Source organism: Vidua macroura, chromosome Z, assembly GCF_024509145.1.
Source record: "Vidua macroura isolate BioBank_ID:100142 chromosome Z, ASM2450914v1, whole genome shotgun sequence".
Classification (NCBI taxonomy): Eukaryota; Metazoa; Chordata; class Aves; order Passeriformes; family Viduidae; genus Vidua; species Vidua macroura.
This window is the reverse complement of record NC_071611.1, coordinates 665,731-684,253: the sequence shown is the minus strand read 5'-3', so window position 1 is coordinate 684,253 and position 18,523 is coordinate 665,731. Positions and strand designations below refer to the sequence as shown.

Below are 18,523 nucleotides of genomic sequence, written 5' to 3'. Positions count from 1 at the left end.
AATGATATGCAAATGAGGCTGTATCAATAGCAGAATAAGTAATTGAGGCTGTGTCAATAGCAGCATCATATGCAAATGAGGCTCTATCCATATCAGATTGGTATGCAAATCAGGTGGTGTCAATACCAGATTTATATGCAAACGAGGCTGTGTCAATAGCAGAATTATATGCAAATGAGGCTGTATCAATACCAATCTGACATGCAAATGAGGCTCTATCAATACCAGACTGATATGCAAATGAGGATCTATCAATAGCTGAATGATATGCAACTGAGGCTGAATATCAGAATAAGTCATTGAGGCTGTATCAATATCAGAATGATATGCAAATGAGGCTGTATCAATACAAGAATGATATGCAAATGAGGCTGCGTCAATATCAATGTGATATGCAAATGAAGCCCTATCGATACCAGAACGAGGCAGTGGCAATACCAAGATGATATGCAAATGAGGCTCGATCAATATCAGAATCATATGCAAATAAGGCTGTATCAATACAATCATGATATGCAAATGAGGCGGTATCCATCCCACAATCCTTTGTGCCTGGCGTTTATAGGATTTCACACAAACCCCAAATCCTTTGTGCCTGGGGTTTATAGGATTTCCCCCAAACCCCAAATCCTTTGTGCCTGGGGTTTATAGGATTTCCCCAAAACCCCAAATCCTTTGTGCCTGGGGTTTATAGGATTTCCCCCCAAACCCCAAATCCTTTGTGCCTGGGGTTTATAGGATTTCACACAAACCCCAAATCCTTTGTGCCTGGGGTTTATAGGATTTCCCCAAAACCCCAAATCCTTTGTGCCTGGGGTTTATAGGATTTCACACAAACCCCAAATCCTTTGTGCCTGGGGTTTATAGGATTTCACACAAACCCCAAATCCTTTGTGCCTGGGGTTTATAGGATTTCACACAAACCCCAAATCCTTTGTGCCTGGGGTTTATAGGATTTCCCCAAAACCCCAAATCCTTTGTGCCTGGGGTTTATAGGATTTCCCCAAAACCCCAAATCCTTTGTGCCTGGGGTTTATAGGATTTCACACAAACCCCAAATCCTTTGTGCCTGGGGTTTATAGGATTTCCCCAAAACCCCAAATCCTTTGTGCCTGGGGTTTATAGGATTTCCCCCAAACCCCAAATCCTTTGTGCCTGGGGTTTATAGGATTTCCCCAATCCCAAATCCTTTGTGCCTGGGGTTTATAGGATTTCCCCAAACCCCAAATCCTTTGTGCCTGGGGTTTATAGGATTTCCCCCAAACCCCAAATCCTTTGTGCCTGGGGTTTATAGGATTTCCCCCATTTGTGCCTGGGGTTTATAGGATTTCCCCCATTTGTGCCTGGGGTTTATAGGATTTCCCCCATTTGTGCCTGGGGTTTATAGGATTTCCCCCATTTGTGCCTGGGGTTTATAGGATTTCCCCCATTTGTGCCTGGGATTTATAGGATTTCCCCCATTTGTGCCTGGGGTTTATAGGATTTCCCCCATTTGTGCCTGGGATTTATAGGATTTCCCCCATTTGTGCCTGGGGTTTATAGGATTTCCCCCATTTGTGCCTGGGATTTATAGGATTTCCCCAATTTGTGCCTGGGGTTTATAGGATTTCCCCCATTTGTGCCTGAGGTTTATAGGATTTCCCCCATTTGTGCCTGGGGTTTATAGGATTTCCCCAATTTGTGCCTGGGGTTTATAGGATTTCCCCCATTTGTGCCTGGGGTTTATAGGATTTCCCCCAAACCCCACTCAACCGCACTCGGGGAATCCTTGGGGTCACGGGAGCGAAGCGAAGCAGTGATTCCTGATGGGACCAAAATCCCACAAAAAAAAACCCCACAAATGGGTAAAAATTCCCGAAATGTGCCGAGCTTTTTTTCAAAAACCCCAAAAATCCCACAAAAATCCCAAAAAAATCCCAAAAAAGAGCAGGGCGGGACTTACGGAGGACGGCAAACCCGGAGGCACCTTCCGAACTTTCTTTGTCTGAACTTCTGGAAAAAAAGGGACGAAAAGGGGGATTAGGAACGGGGTTTTTGGGATTTGGGGTTTTTGGGATTTGGGGTTTTAGGGATTTGGGGTTTTAGGGATTTTGGGGTTTTTTTTGGGGGCGCTGCAGTAAAAGAATGGGAGGGAAGGAGGGGGAATTGTGAGGATAAAGGGTTGGGATGGGATTTTTGGGGGGAAAATGTGGGGGATTTTGGGGATGGGATTTATGGGATTTATGGGATTTATGGGATCACTCACCCATGGAGGGTCTCTGGGATCAATGGGATAGGGATGGGATTTATGGGATTTATGGGATTTATGGGATTTATGGGATCACTCACTCATGGAGGGTCACTGGGATCACTGGGGTCAGGGTGTGATTTATGGGATTTATGGGATTTATGGGATCACTCACCCATGGAGGGTCACTGGGATCACTGGGATCAGGGTGTGATTTATGGGATTTATGGGATTTATGGGATCACTCACCCATGGAGAGTCACTGGGATCACTGGGATCAGGGTGTGATTTATGGGATTTATGGGATTGATGGGATTTATGGGATCACTCACCCATGGAGGGTCACTGGGATCATTGGGGTCAGGGTGTGATTTATGGGATTTATGGGATTTATGGGATCACTCACTCATGGAGGGTCTCTGGGATCACTGGGGTCAGGGTGTGATTTATGGGATTTATGGAATTTATGGGATCACTCACTCATGGAGGGTCTCTGGGATCACTGGGGTCAGGGTGTGATTTATGGGATTTATGGGATTTATGGGATCACTCACCCATGGAGGGTCACTGGGATCATTGGGGTCAGGGTGTGATTTATGGGATTTATGGGATCACTCACTCATGGAGGGTCACTGGGATCACTGGGGTCAGGGTGTGATTTATGGGATTTATGGGATTTATGGGATCACTCACTCATGGAGGGTCACTGGGATCACTGGGATCAGGGTGTGATTTATGGGATTTATGGGATTTGGGGTCACTCACCCATGGAGGAGCCGTGCAGGGGTCTCTGGGTTACTGGGATTTATGGGATTTCTGGGATTTCTGGGATTTGGGGTCACTCACCCATGGAGGAGCCGTGCAGGGGTCTCTGGGTTACTGGGATTTATGGGATTTATGGGATTTATGGGATTTGGGGTCACTCACCCATGGAGGAGCCGTGCAGGGGTCTCTGGGTCATGGGATCACTGGGATTTATGGGATTTATGGGATTTATGGGGTCACTCACCCATGGAGGAGCTGTGCAGGGGTCTCTGGGTTACTGGGATCACTGGGATTTCTGGGATTTCTGGGATTTGGGGTCACTCACCCATGGAGGAGCCGTGCAGGGGTCTCTGGGTTACTGGGATCACTGGGATCACTGGGATTTCTGGGATTTCTGGGATTTGGGGTCACTCACCCATGGAGGAGCCGTGCAGGGGTCTCTGGGTTACTGGGATTTATGGGATTTCTGGGATTTCTGGGATTTGGGGTCACTCACCCATGGAGGAGCCGTGCAGGGGTCTCTGGGTTACTGGGATTTATGGGATTTCTGGGATTTCTGGGATTTGGGGTCACTCACCCATGGAGGAGCCGTGCAGGGGTCTCTGGGTTACTGGGATCACTGGGATTTATGGGATTTCTGGGATTTGGGGTCACTCACCCATGGAGGAGCCGTGCAGGGATCACTGGGTTACTGGGATCACTGGGATTTCTGGGATTTCTGGGATTTGGGGTCACTCACCCATGGAGGAGCCGTGCAGGGATCACTGGGATCACTGGGATTTATGGGATTTCTGGGATTTCTGGGATTTATGGGGTCACTCACCCATGGAGGAGCCGTGCAGGGGTCTCCGGCGCGCGCTGGCCCCATACTGGTAGAACTGGGAGCCCGGCTTGCTGGGGGACAGCGCCCCGGGCGTGGCCAGCTCCATGTCCCCTCCGAGCAGGCTCTGCTGCGGGGACACACGGCTCTGGGATCCGACCCCGACCCCGACCCCGATCCCGACCCCGATCCCGATCCCAATCCCAATCCCGATCCCAACCTTGATCCCAATCTCAACCCCAACCTTGATCCCAACCCCAACCTCAACCCCAATCCCCATCCCAACCCCAATCCCCAACCCCGACCCCGATCCCGACCCCAACCCCGATCCCGATCCCGATCCCGATCCCGACCCTTTTGTTGGGATTTGGGAAAGGTAAAATTCAGATTATCCCATAAAATCCTCCCTGGGGATGAGGCGGCTCCGTTGTGGGGGAAAATGTTTGGGGTGAAATGTCCTGGGGTTTCTATAGGGTAAAATGGTATAAAATATATAGAATATAACGTGGAATGAAATGTCCTGCGGTTTCTATAGGGTAAAATGGATATTAAATATATAGAATATAAGATGGAATGAAATGTCCTGGGGTTTCTATAGGGTAAAATGGTATAAAATATATAGAATATAACATGGAGTGAAATGTCCTGGGGTTTCTATAGGGTAAAATGGTATAAAATATATAGAATATATAGAATATAGCATGGAATGAAATGTCCTGGGGTTTCTATAGGGTAAAATGGTATAAAATCTATAGAATATAAGATGGAATGAAATGTCCTGGGGTTTGTATAGGGTAAAATGGATATTAAATGGTATAGAATATATAGAATATAGCATGGAGTGAAATGTCCTGGGGTTTCTATAGGGTAAAATGGATATTAAATTATATAAAATATATAGAATATAAGATGGAATGAAATGTCCTGGGGTTTCTATAGGGTAAAATGGATATAAAATATATAGAATATAAGATGGAATGAAATGCCCTGGGGTTTCTATAGGGTAAAATGGATATAAAATGGTATAAAATATATAGAATATAGAATAATATATAGTATAAAAGAGGTGTGGGAGATAAGACATCAAATATGTGCAATGCATGGAGTATGGGAAGTACATATAGGCAATATAGAATGTGTGCTATACCATGTATTAAATAATTCATTTACTTGGCTGGAATGGATTTTATATAGAACGTATAACGTATAGAATACATTTTATATAGAATGCATTATATATAGAATGCATTTTGTATTTTGTATTAAATATTATGTCTTTTATATATATAGTATTTTATATAGAATGTGTTATATATCATGGATTGAATATTATGTATTTATCTAGATTGCATGTTATATATATTGTATTTTATATAGAATATATTTATATAGAACGTGTTATATATCATGTATTGAATATTTTGTATTTATCTAGAATGTATTTTTTATATATTGTAATTTATATATAATATATTTATATAGAATGTGTTATATATCATGTATTGAATATTATTTATTAATCTATAATGTATTTTATATATATTGTATTTTATATATAATGTATTATATATAGAACGTGTTATATATCATGTATTGAATATTATTTATTCATCTAGAATGCATTTTTATATATTGTATTTTATATATAATATATTTATATAGAATGTGTTATATATCATGTATTGAATATTATGTATTCATCTATAATGATTTTTATATATTGTATTTTATATAGAATGTATTATATATAGAACGTGTTATATATCATGTATTGAATATTATATATTCATCTAGAATGTATTTTATATATATTGTATTTTATATAGAATATATTATATATAGAACGTGTTATATATCATGTATTGAATATTATTTATTCATCTAGAATGTATTTTATATATATTGTATTTTATATAGAATATATTATATATAGAACGTGTTATATATCATGTATTGAATATTATTTATTCATCTAGAATGTATTTTATATATTGTATTTCATATAGAATGTATTATACATAGAATGTGTTGTATATCAGGTATTGAATATAATGCATTTATCTAGAATGTATTTATATATATATTGTATATTATAGAGAATGTGTTATGTATAGAATGTGTTATATATCATGCATTGAATATTATTTATTCATCTAGAATGTATTTTGTCTATATTGTATTATATATAGAATATATTTATATAGAATGTGTTATATATTGTGTATAAAATATTATGTATTCATCTAGAATGCATTTTTATATATTGTATTTCATATAGAATGTATTATATATAGAATGTGTTATATATCATGTATTGAATATTATGTATTCATCTAGAATGTATTTTTATATATTGTATTTTATATAGAATATATTTATATAGAATATGTTGTATATCAGGTATTGAATATTATGTATTTATCTAGAATGCATTTTCTATATATTGTATTTCATATACAATCTATTTTATATATAGAATGTGTTATATATCATATATTTAATATTATTTATTAATCTAGAATGTATGTTATATATATTGTATTTCATATAGAATGTATTATATATAGAACGTGTTATATATCATGTATTGAATATTATTTATTAATCTAGAATGTATTATATATAGAATGTGTTCTATATAATATATTGAATATTATTTATTCATCTACAATGTATTTTATATATATTGTATTTTATATAGAATATATCATATATAGAACGTGTTATATATCATGTATTGAATATTATTTATTAATCTAGAATGTATTTTATATATATTGTATTTCATATATAATATATTTATATAGAATATGTTGTTTATCATGTATTGAATATAATGTATTCATCTATAATGCATTTTTATATATTGTATTTCATATAGAATGTATTATATATAGAATGTGTTATATATAATATATTGAATATTATGTATTCATCTAGAATGTGTGTTTTATATATATTGTATTTCATCTAGAACGTATTTTATATATATTGTATTTTATATAAAATGTGTTATATATAATGGATTGAATATTATGTATTTATCTAGAATGTATGTTATGTATATTGTATTATATATAGAATATATTTATATAGAATGTGTTATATATTGTGTCTTAAATATGCATTCATCTAGAATGTATTTTTCTATATTGTATTATATATAGAATATATTTATATAGAATATGTTATATATCAGGTATTGAATATAATGTATTTATCTAGAATGTATTTTTATATATATTGTATATTATAGAGAATGTGTTATGTATAGAATGTGTTATATATCATGAATAGTATTTATTAATCTAGAATGTATTTTATATATATTGTATTTTATATAGAATGTATTATATATAGAATGTGTTATATATCAGGTATTGAATATCATGTATTCATCTAGAATGTATTTTATATATATTGCATTTCATATAGAATGTATTACATATAGAATGTGTTATATATCATGTATTGAATAGTATGTATTCATCTAGAATGTATTTTTATATATTGTATTTCATATAGAATGTATGAAATATATAATCTATGTTATATCGACTGTATTATGTATCAAATATAGAATGCATGATATATAATGTGTCAGTATAAAATGCATTATAGAAAATGTATTCATGTATAATGTATTCAACATAGTGAATTGATATATAATGTGTTCCATAGAGTGCATTCATATAGAATGCATTAAATACAGTGCATTATAGATAATGCATTAAATAGAGTAAGAACGTATACAATACATAATAACGTATGCAATATTAAACATAATGTATTCAATCTATACGGCATTCTAGATACAACCTATTAAATACAATGCCTTGTGTCTATAATGCACTCTGTATGTGCAAAATCTATAGGGTGCATTCAATATCTACCTTGTGTTATATATACAATATACTGAGCATTGTGTGTTATGCATGGAATGGGTTCATATAGAATGGGTTCATATATAATATACATAATTGTACATGTAAAATCAATATCACGCTTTCCATATCCAGAATGCATTCAATGTAATATGTTATAGATACCATGCATTAAATATAGTGCATGACATATATCACGTACTCATATATAACGCCTCGTATAGATTATGGATTTTATATGTAAAGTCTATAGGGTGCATTCAATATCTACCATGTGTTATATATACACTGTATTGAGCATTGTGTGTTATACATGGAATGGATTCATATAGAATGGGTTCATATAGAATGTATATGTACATGTAAAATCGATATCATGCACTCCATATACATAATGCATTCAATACAATATATATACCATGCATTAAATATAGCGCATATCATATATGACACCTCGTATAGATTATGGATTTTATGTGTAAAGTCTATAGGGTGTATTCAATATGTACAATGTGTTATATATACAATATACTGAGCATTGTGTGTTATACATGGAATGGGTTCATATAGAATGTATATGTACGTGTAAAACATGCACTCCATATCCAGAATGCATTCAATGTAATATATATTATATACCATGCATTAAATATAGCGCATATCATATATCACGTACTCATATATGACACCTTGTATAGATTATGGATTTTATATGTAAAGTCTATAGGGTATATTCAATATGTACAGTGTGTTATATATACAATGTATTGAGCGTTGTGTGTTATGCATGGAATGGGTTCATATAGAATGGGTTCATATAGAATGTATATGTACGTGTAAAATCGATATCATGCATTCCATATCCAGAATGCATTCAATGTAATATATATTATATACCATGCATTAAATATAGTGCATGACATATATCACGTACTTATATATAACGCCTCGTATAGATTATGGATTTTATATGCAAAGTCTATACGGTGTATTCAATATGTACAGTGTGTTATATATACAATGTATTGAGCATTGTGTGTTATACATGGAATGGGTTCATATAGAATGGGTTCATATAGAATGTATATGTACATGTAAAATCGATATCACACATTCCATATCCAGAATGCATTCAATGTAATATGTTATATATACCATGCATTAAATATAGTGCATGACATATATCACGTACTCATATATAACGCCTCGTATAGATTATGGATTTTATGTGTAAAGTCTATAGGGTGTATTCAATATGTACAGTGTGTTATATACACAATGTATTGAGCATTGTGTGTTATACATGGAATGGATTCATATAGAATGTATATGTACATGTAAAATCGATATCACACATTCCATATCCAGAATGCATTCAATGTAATATGTTATATATACCATGCATTAAATATAGTGCATGACATATACCATATGCTCATATATAACGCCTCGTATAGATTATGGATTTTATATGTAAAGTCTATAGGGTGTATTCAATATGTACAGTGTGTTATATACACAATGTATTGAGCATTGTGTGTTATACATGGAATGGGTTCATATAGAATGTATATGTACATGTAAAATCGATATCACACATTCCATATCCAGAATGCATTCAATACAATATATATACCATGCATTAAATATAGTGCATGACATATATCACGTACTCATATATGACACCTTGTATAGATTATGGATTTTATATGTAAAGTCTATAGGGTGTATTCAATATGTACAGTGTGTTATATACACAATGTATTGAGCATTGTGTGTTATACATGGAATGGGTTCATATAGAATGTATATGTACGTGTAAAATCGATATCACACATTCCATATCCAGAATGCATTCAATGTAATATGTTATAGATACCATGCATTAAATATAGTGCATGACATATATCACGTACTCATATATAACGCCTCGTATAGATTATGGATTTTATATGCAAAGTCTATACGGTGTATTCAATATGTACAGTGTGTTATATATACAATGTATTGAGCATTGTGTGTTATACATGGAATGGGTTCATATAGAATGGGTTCATATAGAATGTATATGTACATGTAAAATCGATATCACACATTCCATATCCAGAATGCATTCAATGTAATATGTTATATATACCATGCATTAAATATAGTGCATGACATATATCACGTACTCATATATAACGCCTCGTATAGATTATGGATTTTATGTGTAAAGTCTATAGGGTGTATTCAATATGTACAGTGTGTTATATACACAATGTATTGAGCATTGTGTGTTATACATGGAATGGATTCATATAGAATGTATATGTACATGTAAAATCGATATCACACATTCCATATCCAGAATGCATTCAATGTAATATGTTATATATACCATGCATTAAATATAGTGCATGACATATACCATATGCTCATATATAACGCCTCGTATAGATTATGGATTTTATATGTAAAGTCTATAGGGTGTATTCAATATGTACAGTGTGTTATATACACAATGTATTGAGCATTGTGTGTTATACATGGAATGGGTTCATATAGAATGTATATGTACATGTAAAATCGATATCACACATTCCATATCCAGAATGCATTCAATACAATATATATACCATGCATTAAATATAGTGCATGACATATATCACGTACTCATATATGACACCTTGTATAGATTATGGATTTTATATGTAAAGTCTATAGGGTGTATTCAATATGTACAGTGTGTTATATACACAATGTATTGAGCATTGTGTGTTATACATGGAATGGGTTCATATAGAATGTATATGTACGTGTAAAATCGATATCACACATTCCATATCCAGAATGCATTCAATGTAATATGTTATAGATACCATGCATTAAATATAGTGCATGACATATATCACGTACTCATATATGACACCTTGTATAGATTATGGATTTTATGTGTAAAGTCTATAGGGTGTATTCAATATGTACAGTGTGTTATATACACAATGTATTGAGCATTGTGTGTCATGCATGGAATGGGTTCATATAGAATGTATATGTACATGTAAAATCGATATCACACATTCCATATCCAGAATGCATTCAATACAATATATATACCATGCATTAAATATAGTGCATGACATATATCACGTACTTATATATAACGCCTCGTATAGATTATGGATTTTATGTGTAAAGTCTATAGGGTGTATTCAATATCTACCGTGTGTTATATATACACTGTATTGAGCATTGTGTGTCATGCATGGAATGGGTTCATATAGAATGGGTTCATATAGAATGTATATGTACGTGTAAAATCAATATCATGCTTTCCATATCCAGAATGCATTCAATGTAATATGTTATATATACCATGCATTAAATATAGTGCATGACATATATCACGTACTCATATATAACGCCTCGTATAGATTATGGATTTTATGTGTAAAGTCTATAGGGTGCATTCAATATCTACCGTGTGTTATATACACAATGTATTGAGCATTGTGTGTCATACATAGAATGGGTTCATATAGAATGTATATGTACGTGTAAAATCGATATCACACATTCCATATCCAGAATGCATTCAATACAATATATATATCATGCATTAAATATAGTGCATGACATATATCACGTACTCATATATGACACCTTGTATAGATTATGGATTTTATATGCAAAGTCTATAGGGTGTATTCAATATGTACAGTGTGTTATATACACAATGTATTGAGCATTGTGTGTTATACATGGAATGGGTTAATATAGAATGTATATGTACATGTAAAATCGATATCACACATTCCATATCCAGAATGCATTCAATGTAATATGTTATATATACCATGCATTAAATATAATGCATGACATATACCATATGCTCATATATAACGCCTCGTATAGATTATGGATTTTATGTGTAAAGTCTATAGGGTGTATTCAATATGTACAATGTATACAATGCATTAAATTTAGTGTATTACACAATGTATTCATATATAGTGTATTATATATTCAATCTATTTATATATAATATATGAATAGATAATGCATTCTATGGGTGTAAAACCTATGGAATATATCCACTATCTACAATGTACACAATGCATTAAATTCAGTGTATTACACATACAATGTATTCATATATAGTGCATTATATATGCAATGTATTACTATAGAATGTATTAAAATAGAATGCATTCTATACGTGCAAAACCTATGGAATATATCCAATATCTATAATGTATACCATGTATCAATATGCAATTTATTAAATATAATGTGTTTATAAATAATGCCTTCTATATGTGTAAAACCTATAGAATACATCCAATATCTACAATGTATACAGTGCATTAATATGCAATGTGTTTATAAATAATGCATTCTATATGTGTAAAACCTATAGAATACATCCAATATCTACAATGTATACAGTGCATTAATATGCAATGTATTCATATATAATGCCTTCTATACGTGTAAAACCTATAGAATACATCCAATATCTCCCACGTGCCCAACCCGTCACCCCCCAGAGCTGTGATGGATAAGGTGATATCAGCCACAATCTATACCATGCATCCTATAGAGGAGGCCACGCTGGGACAGGAAATGATCAGTGCAGCGGCACCCACCCCACAAATCTATACATCCGTGCTATACATCACTTGTAGGTGAAACACTGAAACCCGGGCATAAAGGGTCTGAACCACCCATTCTATACATCAAATATAGGTGAAACACTGAAACCCGGGCATAAAGGGTCTGAACCACCCATTCTATACATCAAATATAGGTGAAACACTGAAACCCGGGCATAAAGGGTCTGAACCACCCATTCTATACATCAAATATAGGTAAAATAGAGAAACCCGGGGGATAAAGGGTCTGAACCACCCATTCTATACATCCCATATAGGTAAAATAGAGAAACCCGGGGGATAAAGGGTCTGAACCACCCATTCTATACATCCCATATAGGTAAAATACAGAAACCCGGGGATAAAGGGTCTGATTTATCCATTCCATACATCACCTATAGGTGAAGCACAGAACCCTGGGGGATAAAGGGTCTGATTTATCTATTCTATACATCAAATATAGGTGAAATTGAGAACCCCGGGGATATTTCTGGCACCCCAAATCAATCCCCAGCACAGATCTGAATTATCCATTCCATACATTAAATATAGGTGAAACACTGAAACCCGGGGATAAAGGGTCTGAATGACCCATTCCATACATTAAATATAGGTGAAACCCTGGGGGATAAAGGGTCTGAATTACCCATTCCATACATTAAATATAGGTGAAACCCTGGGGATACAGGGTGTGAATTATCCATTCCATACATTAAATATAGGTGAAACCCTGGGGGGATACAGGGTGTGAATTATCCATTCCATACATCACCTATAGGAGAAATTGAAAACCCCAGGGATAAAGGGTCTGAATTACCCATTCCATACATTAAATATAGGTGAAACCCCAGGGATAAAGGGGCTGAATTACCCATTCCATACATTAAATATAGGTGAAACCCTGGGGGATAAAGGGGCTGAATTACCCATTCCATACATTAAATATAGGTAAAATAGAGAACCCCAGGGATAAAGGGGCTGAATTACCCATTCCATACATTAAATATAGATAAAATAGAGAACCCCGGGGATAAAGGGTCTGAATGACCCATTCCATACATCACCTATAGGTGAAACCCTGGGGGATAAAGAGTCTGAATTACCCATTCCATACATTAAATATAGGTGAAACCCCAGGGATAAAGGGTCTGAATTACCCATTCCACACATCTCCTATAGGTGAAGCACAGAACCCCAGGGATACAGGGGCTGAATGACCCATTCCATACATTAAATATAGATAAAATAGAGAACCCCAGGGATAAAGGGGCTGAATTACCCATTCCATACATTAAATATAGATAAAATAGAGAACCGCAGGGATACAGGGGCTGATTTACCCATTCCATACATCCCATATAGCTGAAGCACAGAACCCCAGGGATACAGGGGCTGAACCACCCATTCCATACATCACCTATAGGTGAAATTGAGAACCCCAGGGATACAGGGGCTGAACCACCCATTCCATACATCACCTATAGCTGAAGCACAGAACCCCAGGGATACAGGGGCTGAATTACCCATTCCATACATCTAATATAGGTGATTGAGAACCCCAGGGATACAGGGGCTGAATTACCCATTCCATACATTAAATATAGGTGAAACCCTGGGGGATAAAGGGTCTGAATTACCCATTCCATACATCACCTATAGGTGAAGCACAGAACCCCAGGGACACAGGGGCTGAACCACCCATTCCATACATCACCTATAGGTGACATTTCCGCCCCCCAGTCTCCCCGCGCCCGGCGCTGCGGGGCCGGCCCGAGGCGCGGAAGCTCCGCGGGAGAAGCCGAACTTCCACCCGCCCGCCGAACTCATCAAGCGGCGGCGAGCAATTAGCGCCGCGGCGGAGTGGGGCAATGTGTTTGCCCTAATCGAAATTCTAATCACCGTGTCACTCACAACAGACTTAGCGCTGCTTCGCTAGCGCGCCCATTCATATGCAAATGAGCCCTAAATAGGCTAATTATGGCTGCGCCCCGCTCGGCTTAACCCGCTGAGCACCGGCCTCAGCACCTGCACAAAGCGCTCCTGCCCGCCTCGGGGTCTGGCTGGGTGTCTGTCTGTCTGTCTGTCCGTCCCCGCCCGGACAGCCCGGGCACTCCCGGCTCACTCCGGGCACTCCCGGCTCGGACATCCCCGCTCCAGTGGAAAAATTCCCGCTGGGCAGCGCCGACCTGTCGATGCTCCCAAAAATCCTCGCGCCATTCTGACAAAAAATCCTCTTCATCCTCCGAAAATTCCTTCTCCATCCTGACAAAAATCCTCTTCATCCGCCCAAAAATTCATTCTCATCCTCCCAAAAATCCCCTCTCCATTCTCCCAAAAATCCTCGCGCCATTCTGACAAGTATTCCGTCTCCATCCTCCCGAAAATTCGCTATCCATGCTCCCAAAAATTCCTTCTCTATCATCCCAATAAATCCCTCTCATCCTCCAAAAATCCTCTCTCCATCCTCCCAAAAATTCATTCCCATCCTCCAAAAATCCTCTCTCCATCCTCCCGGAAAACCTCTCTCCATTCTGACAAGAATTCCTTCTCCATCCTCCTGAAAATCCTCTCTCCATCCTCCCAAAAATCCTCGCTCCATTCTGACAAGAATTCCTTCTCTATCATCCCAAAAATCCTCTCTCCATTCTGACAAGAATTCCTTCTCCATCCTCCCAAAAATTCCCTCTCAATCCTCCCAAAAATTCCCTCTCAATCCTCCAAAAATTCCTTCTCCATCCTCCCAAAAATTCCTTCTCATCCTCCCAAAAATTCCCTCTCAATCCTCTGAAAAATTCCTTCTCCATCCTCCCAAAAATCCCCTTTCCCTCCTCCCAAAAATTCCTTCTCCATCATCCCAAAAATCCTCTCTCCATTCTGACAAAAATTCCTTCTCTCCTCCCAAAAATCCTTTCCATCCCTCCAAAAATTCCTCTCAATCCTCCCAAAAATCCTCTCCATCCTCCAAAAAATTCCCTCTCAATCCTCCCAAAAATCCCCTCCATCATCCCAAAAATACCTTCTCATCCTCCCAAAAATTCCCTTTCCCTCCTCCCAAAAATCCTCTCAATCCTCCAAAAATTCCTTCTCCATCATCCCAAAAATTCCCTCTCCATCCTCCAAAAATCCCCTTTCCCTCCTCCCAAAAATTCCTTCTCCATCATCCCAAAAATCCTCTCTCCATTCTGACAAAAATTCCTTCTCTCCTCCAAAAATCCTTTCCATCCCTCCAAAAATTCCCCTCTCCATCCTCCCAAAAATCCTCTCCATCCTCCAAAAATTCCCTTTCCATCCACCCAAAAATTCCCCTCTCAATCCTCCCAAAAATCCTCTTCATCCTCCCAGAAATCCTCTTCATCCACCCAAAAAATTCCCTCTCAATCCTCCAAAAAATTCCCTCTCAATCCTCCCAAAATTCCTTCTCATCCTCCCAAAAATCCCCTTTCCCTCCTCCCAAAAATCCTCTCCACCATCCCAAAAATCCCCTCTCAATCCTCCAAAAAATCCTCTCCATCCTCCCAAAAATTCCTTCTCCATCATCCCAAAAATCATCTCTCCATCCTCCCAAAAATTCCTTTTCCATCCACCCAAAAATCCTCTCTCCATTCTGACAAAAATTCCTTCTCCATTCTGACAAAAATTCCTTCTCAATCCTCCCAAAAATTCCTTCTCATCCTCCCAATAAATCCCTCTCAATCCTCTGAAAAATTCCTTCTCCATCCTCCCAAAAATTCCTTCTCATCCTCCCCAAAAATCCCCTCTCAATCCTCCAAAAAATCCTCTCCATCCTCCCAAAAATTCCTTCTCCATCATCCCAAAAATCCCCTTTCCCTCCTCCCAAAAATTCCTTTTCCATCCACCCAAAAATCCTCTCTCCATTCTGACAAAAATTCCTTCTCTCCTCCCAAAAATCCTTTCCATCCCTCCAAAAATTCCCTCTCAATCCTCCCAAAAATTCCCTCTCAATCCTCCCAAAAATCCTCTCCATCCTCCAAAAATTCCCTTTCCATCCACCCAAAAATTCCCCTCTCCATCCTCCCCAAAAATCCTCTTCATCCTCCAGAAATCCTCTTCATCCACCCAAAAAATTCCCTCTCAATCCTCCAAAAAATTCCCTCTCATCCTCCAAAAAATTCCCTCTCAATCCTCCCAAAAATTCCCTCTCAATCCTCCCAAAATTCCTTCTCCATCCTCCCAAAAATTCCTTCTCGTCCTCCAAAAAATTCCCTCTCAATCCTCCCAAAAATCCCCTTTCCCTCCTCCCAAAAATTCCTTCTTGTCCTCCCAAAAATCCTCTCCACCATCCCAAAAATCCCTTCTCATCCTCCCAAAAATCCCCTCTCCATCCTCCCAAAAATCCTCTCCACCATCCCAAAAATCCCCTTTCCCTCCTCCCAAAAATCCTCTCCGTCCTCCCAAAAATTCCTTCTTGTCCTCCCAAAAATCCTCTCTCCATCCTCCCAAAAATTCCTTCTCATCCTCCCAAAAATCCCCTTTCCCTCCTCCCAAAAATCCCCTTTCCCTCCTCCCAAAAATCCTCTCCATCATCCCAAAAATTCCCCTCTCCACCATCCCAAAAATTCCTTCTTGTCCTCCCAAAAATCCCTTCTCATCCTCCCAAAAATCCCCTCTCCCCCCCCCCCAGGCTGCGTTTTCCCGGGATCTGAGGTTGCAGGGCTAAAATCCCGTGGAAAATTCCCGCTCCCAAATCCCAGCTCCCAGAAATCCCAGCCCTCCCTTTTTCCCCCAACCCCCCCCACCCCGTGTCTGACTTTTTCCGGGATCATTTCCACCTGGCAAAGCGGGAAAAACCTTGGGAATTTTTGGGGGTAATGGAATGAGGGAGGGACAGAGGCCGCAGCTCCGGAGAAAACCAGAATTTTAGGGAATTTCTGCCGAGCCTTTCCCAGCTAAAAGCGGTGAAAAACCCTGGAAAATCCGTGGGATTTCAGCGTTTCGGGATTTCCCAAGGTTTAATATCCTGGAGAATAAATGGGATTTTAGGGGACAGAAAGAAGGGGATAAATGGAATGTAGGGAATTTTTTGCACTCCCTTTATGGTGACCAGGATTTTGGGGAATGTCTGCAAGCTTTTCCAGAGGGAACATTCCGGGAATGCTCGGGAATTCTCCACAGCCGTGGATTTTTTCTCCCGTAAAGCCAGACCTAAATCTGGGCCAGGCTTTCTCCACATCCAGGTGAATCCCTAAATCCAGCTCCTGCCTCATCCCCCTCCGAGCACCCAAAACTCCGCATTTTGAGGCTTCCCAAAAAAAGGAAAACATCCACGTACCCTATGGAGCTTTGGCTTCCTCATCCCAACTTTTTCCTCTGGAAAAAGCTACGGAGGAAACAAAAAAAAAACCCCAAATTCCGATTATTACACGAGAAAGGATCGGGGGCGGGGGTTATTTCGGAAATTCCATCCCAAATTTTCTCAGAGCGGCCTCCCAGCTCAAGTAAGGATCGGGAAAAGGAGGAGATTCCCAAATTTTCCAGGAAAATGCTTTGGAATCGGAGCTAAAACCCAAACCCTAAAATCTCAGCGTTTTCCTCATTTCTGGCCAATTTTTTGGGGATTTTTTTTTTTCCTCCTGTTTTCTTTTTTTTTTTCCTCCTGTTTTCCTGCAGCCTCCGGATGGGGAATAAAAGCAGGAGAGGGAAAGGAGATCCACGGCATGGGAAGGAAAGGATCCCTCCTGGAAAAACCCAAATGTTGTTCCTGCCGCTTTTTTGGCTTTCTCCAGGGAAAACGACGGGCGCTGCGCTTCCGGAATTCTCTGGCTGGAAAGGATCCCGACAAAAAGAGGAATTTTTTCCCTTTCCCATGGGAATTGGTGCTGTCAAAATGTTGGATTTTCCTGCTGAAAAGGGCGAGGGGAGGGCCTGGGAGCTGAAATCCAGAGGGAATTTTTCTGGGGATGAGGCGGGAAGGGACGGAGCTCCTTCCTAAAGGGAAAGGCTTTGGGGTCGGAGCATCCCTGGGATGTGGGATATCCCAAATCCCGGGCAAGGAGCAGCTGGGCCTGGAGGCTCCCAGAGGTCCTGGATTTCCTTCCCTCGATCCCTGGTTTTCCTTCTCCTCAATCCTGGTTTTCCTTCTCTCAATCCTGGTTTTCCTTCTCTCAATCCTGGTTTTCCTTCTCCTCAATCCTGGTTTTCCTTCTCTCAATCCCGGTTTTCCTTCTCTCAA

The 18,523-nt window shown here is 38.2% G+C and overlaps 1 protein-coding gene across 1 annotated transcript in view; it reads right to left on the bottom strand.

Moving 5' to 3' along the window:
• Nucleotides 1-109: 109 nt before the first annotated feature.
• Nucleotides 110-18,523, bottom strand: part of TCF4 (transcription factor 4) — an 85,242-nt gene continuing 66,828 nt past the window's right edge. Inside the window, exons 7-10 of the mRNA XM_054002952.1 lie at nucleotides 17,624-17,671; nucleotides 3,816-3,942; nucleotides 1,943-1,992; nucleotides 110-196 (exon numbers count right to left, since the gene is read on the bottom strand). Of these exons, the coding sequence (XP_053858927.1) occupies nucleotides 110-196; nucleotides 1,943-1,992; nucleotides 3,816-3,942; nucleotides 17,624-17,671 (312 nt within the window). The remainder of the gene's footprint in view (nucleotides 197-1,942; nucleotides 1,993-3,815; nucleotides 3,943-17,623; nucleotides 17,672-18,523) is intronic.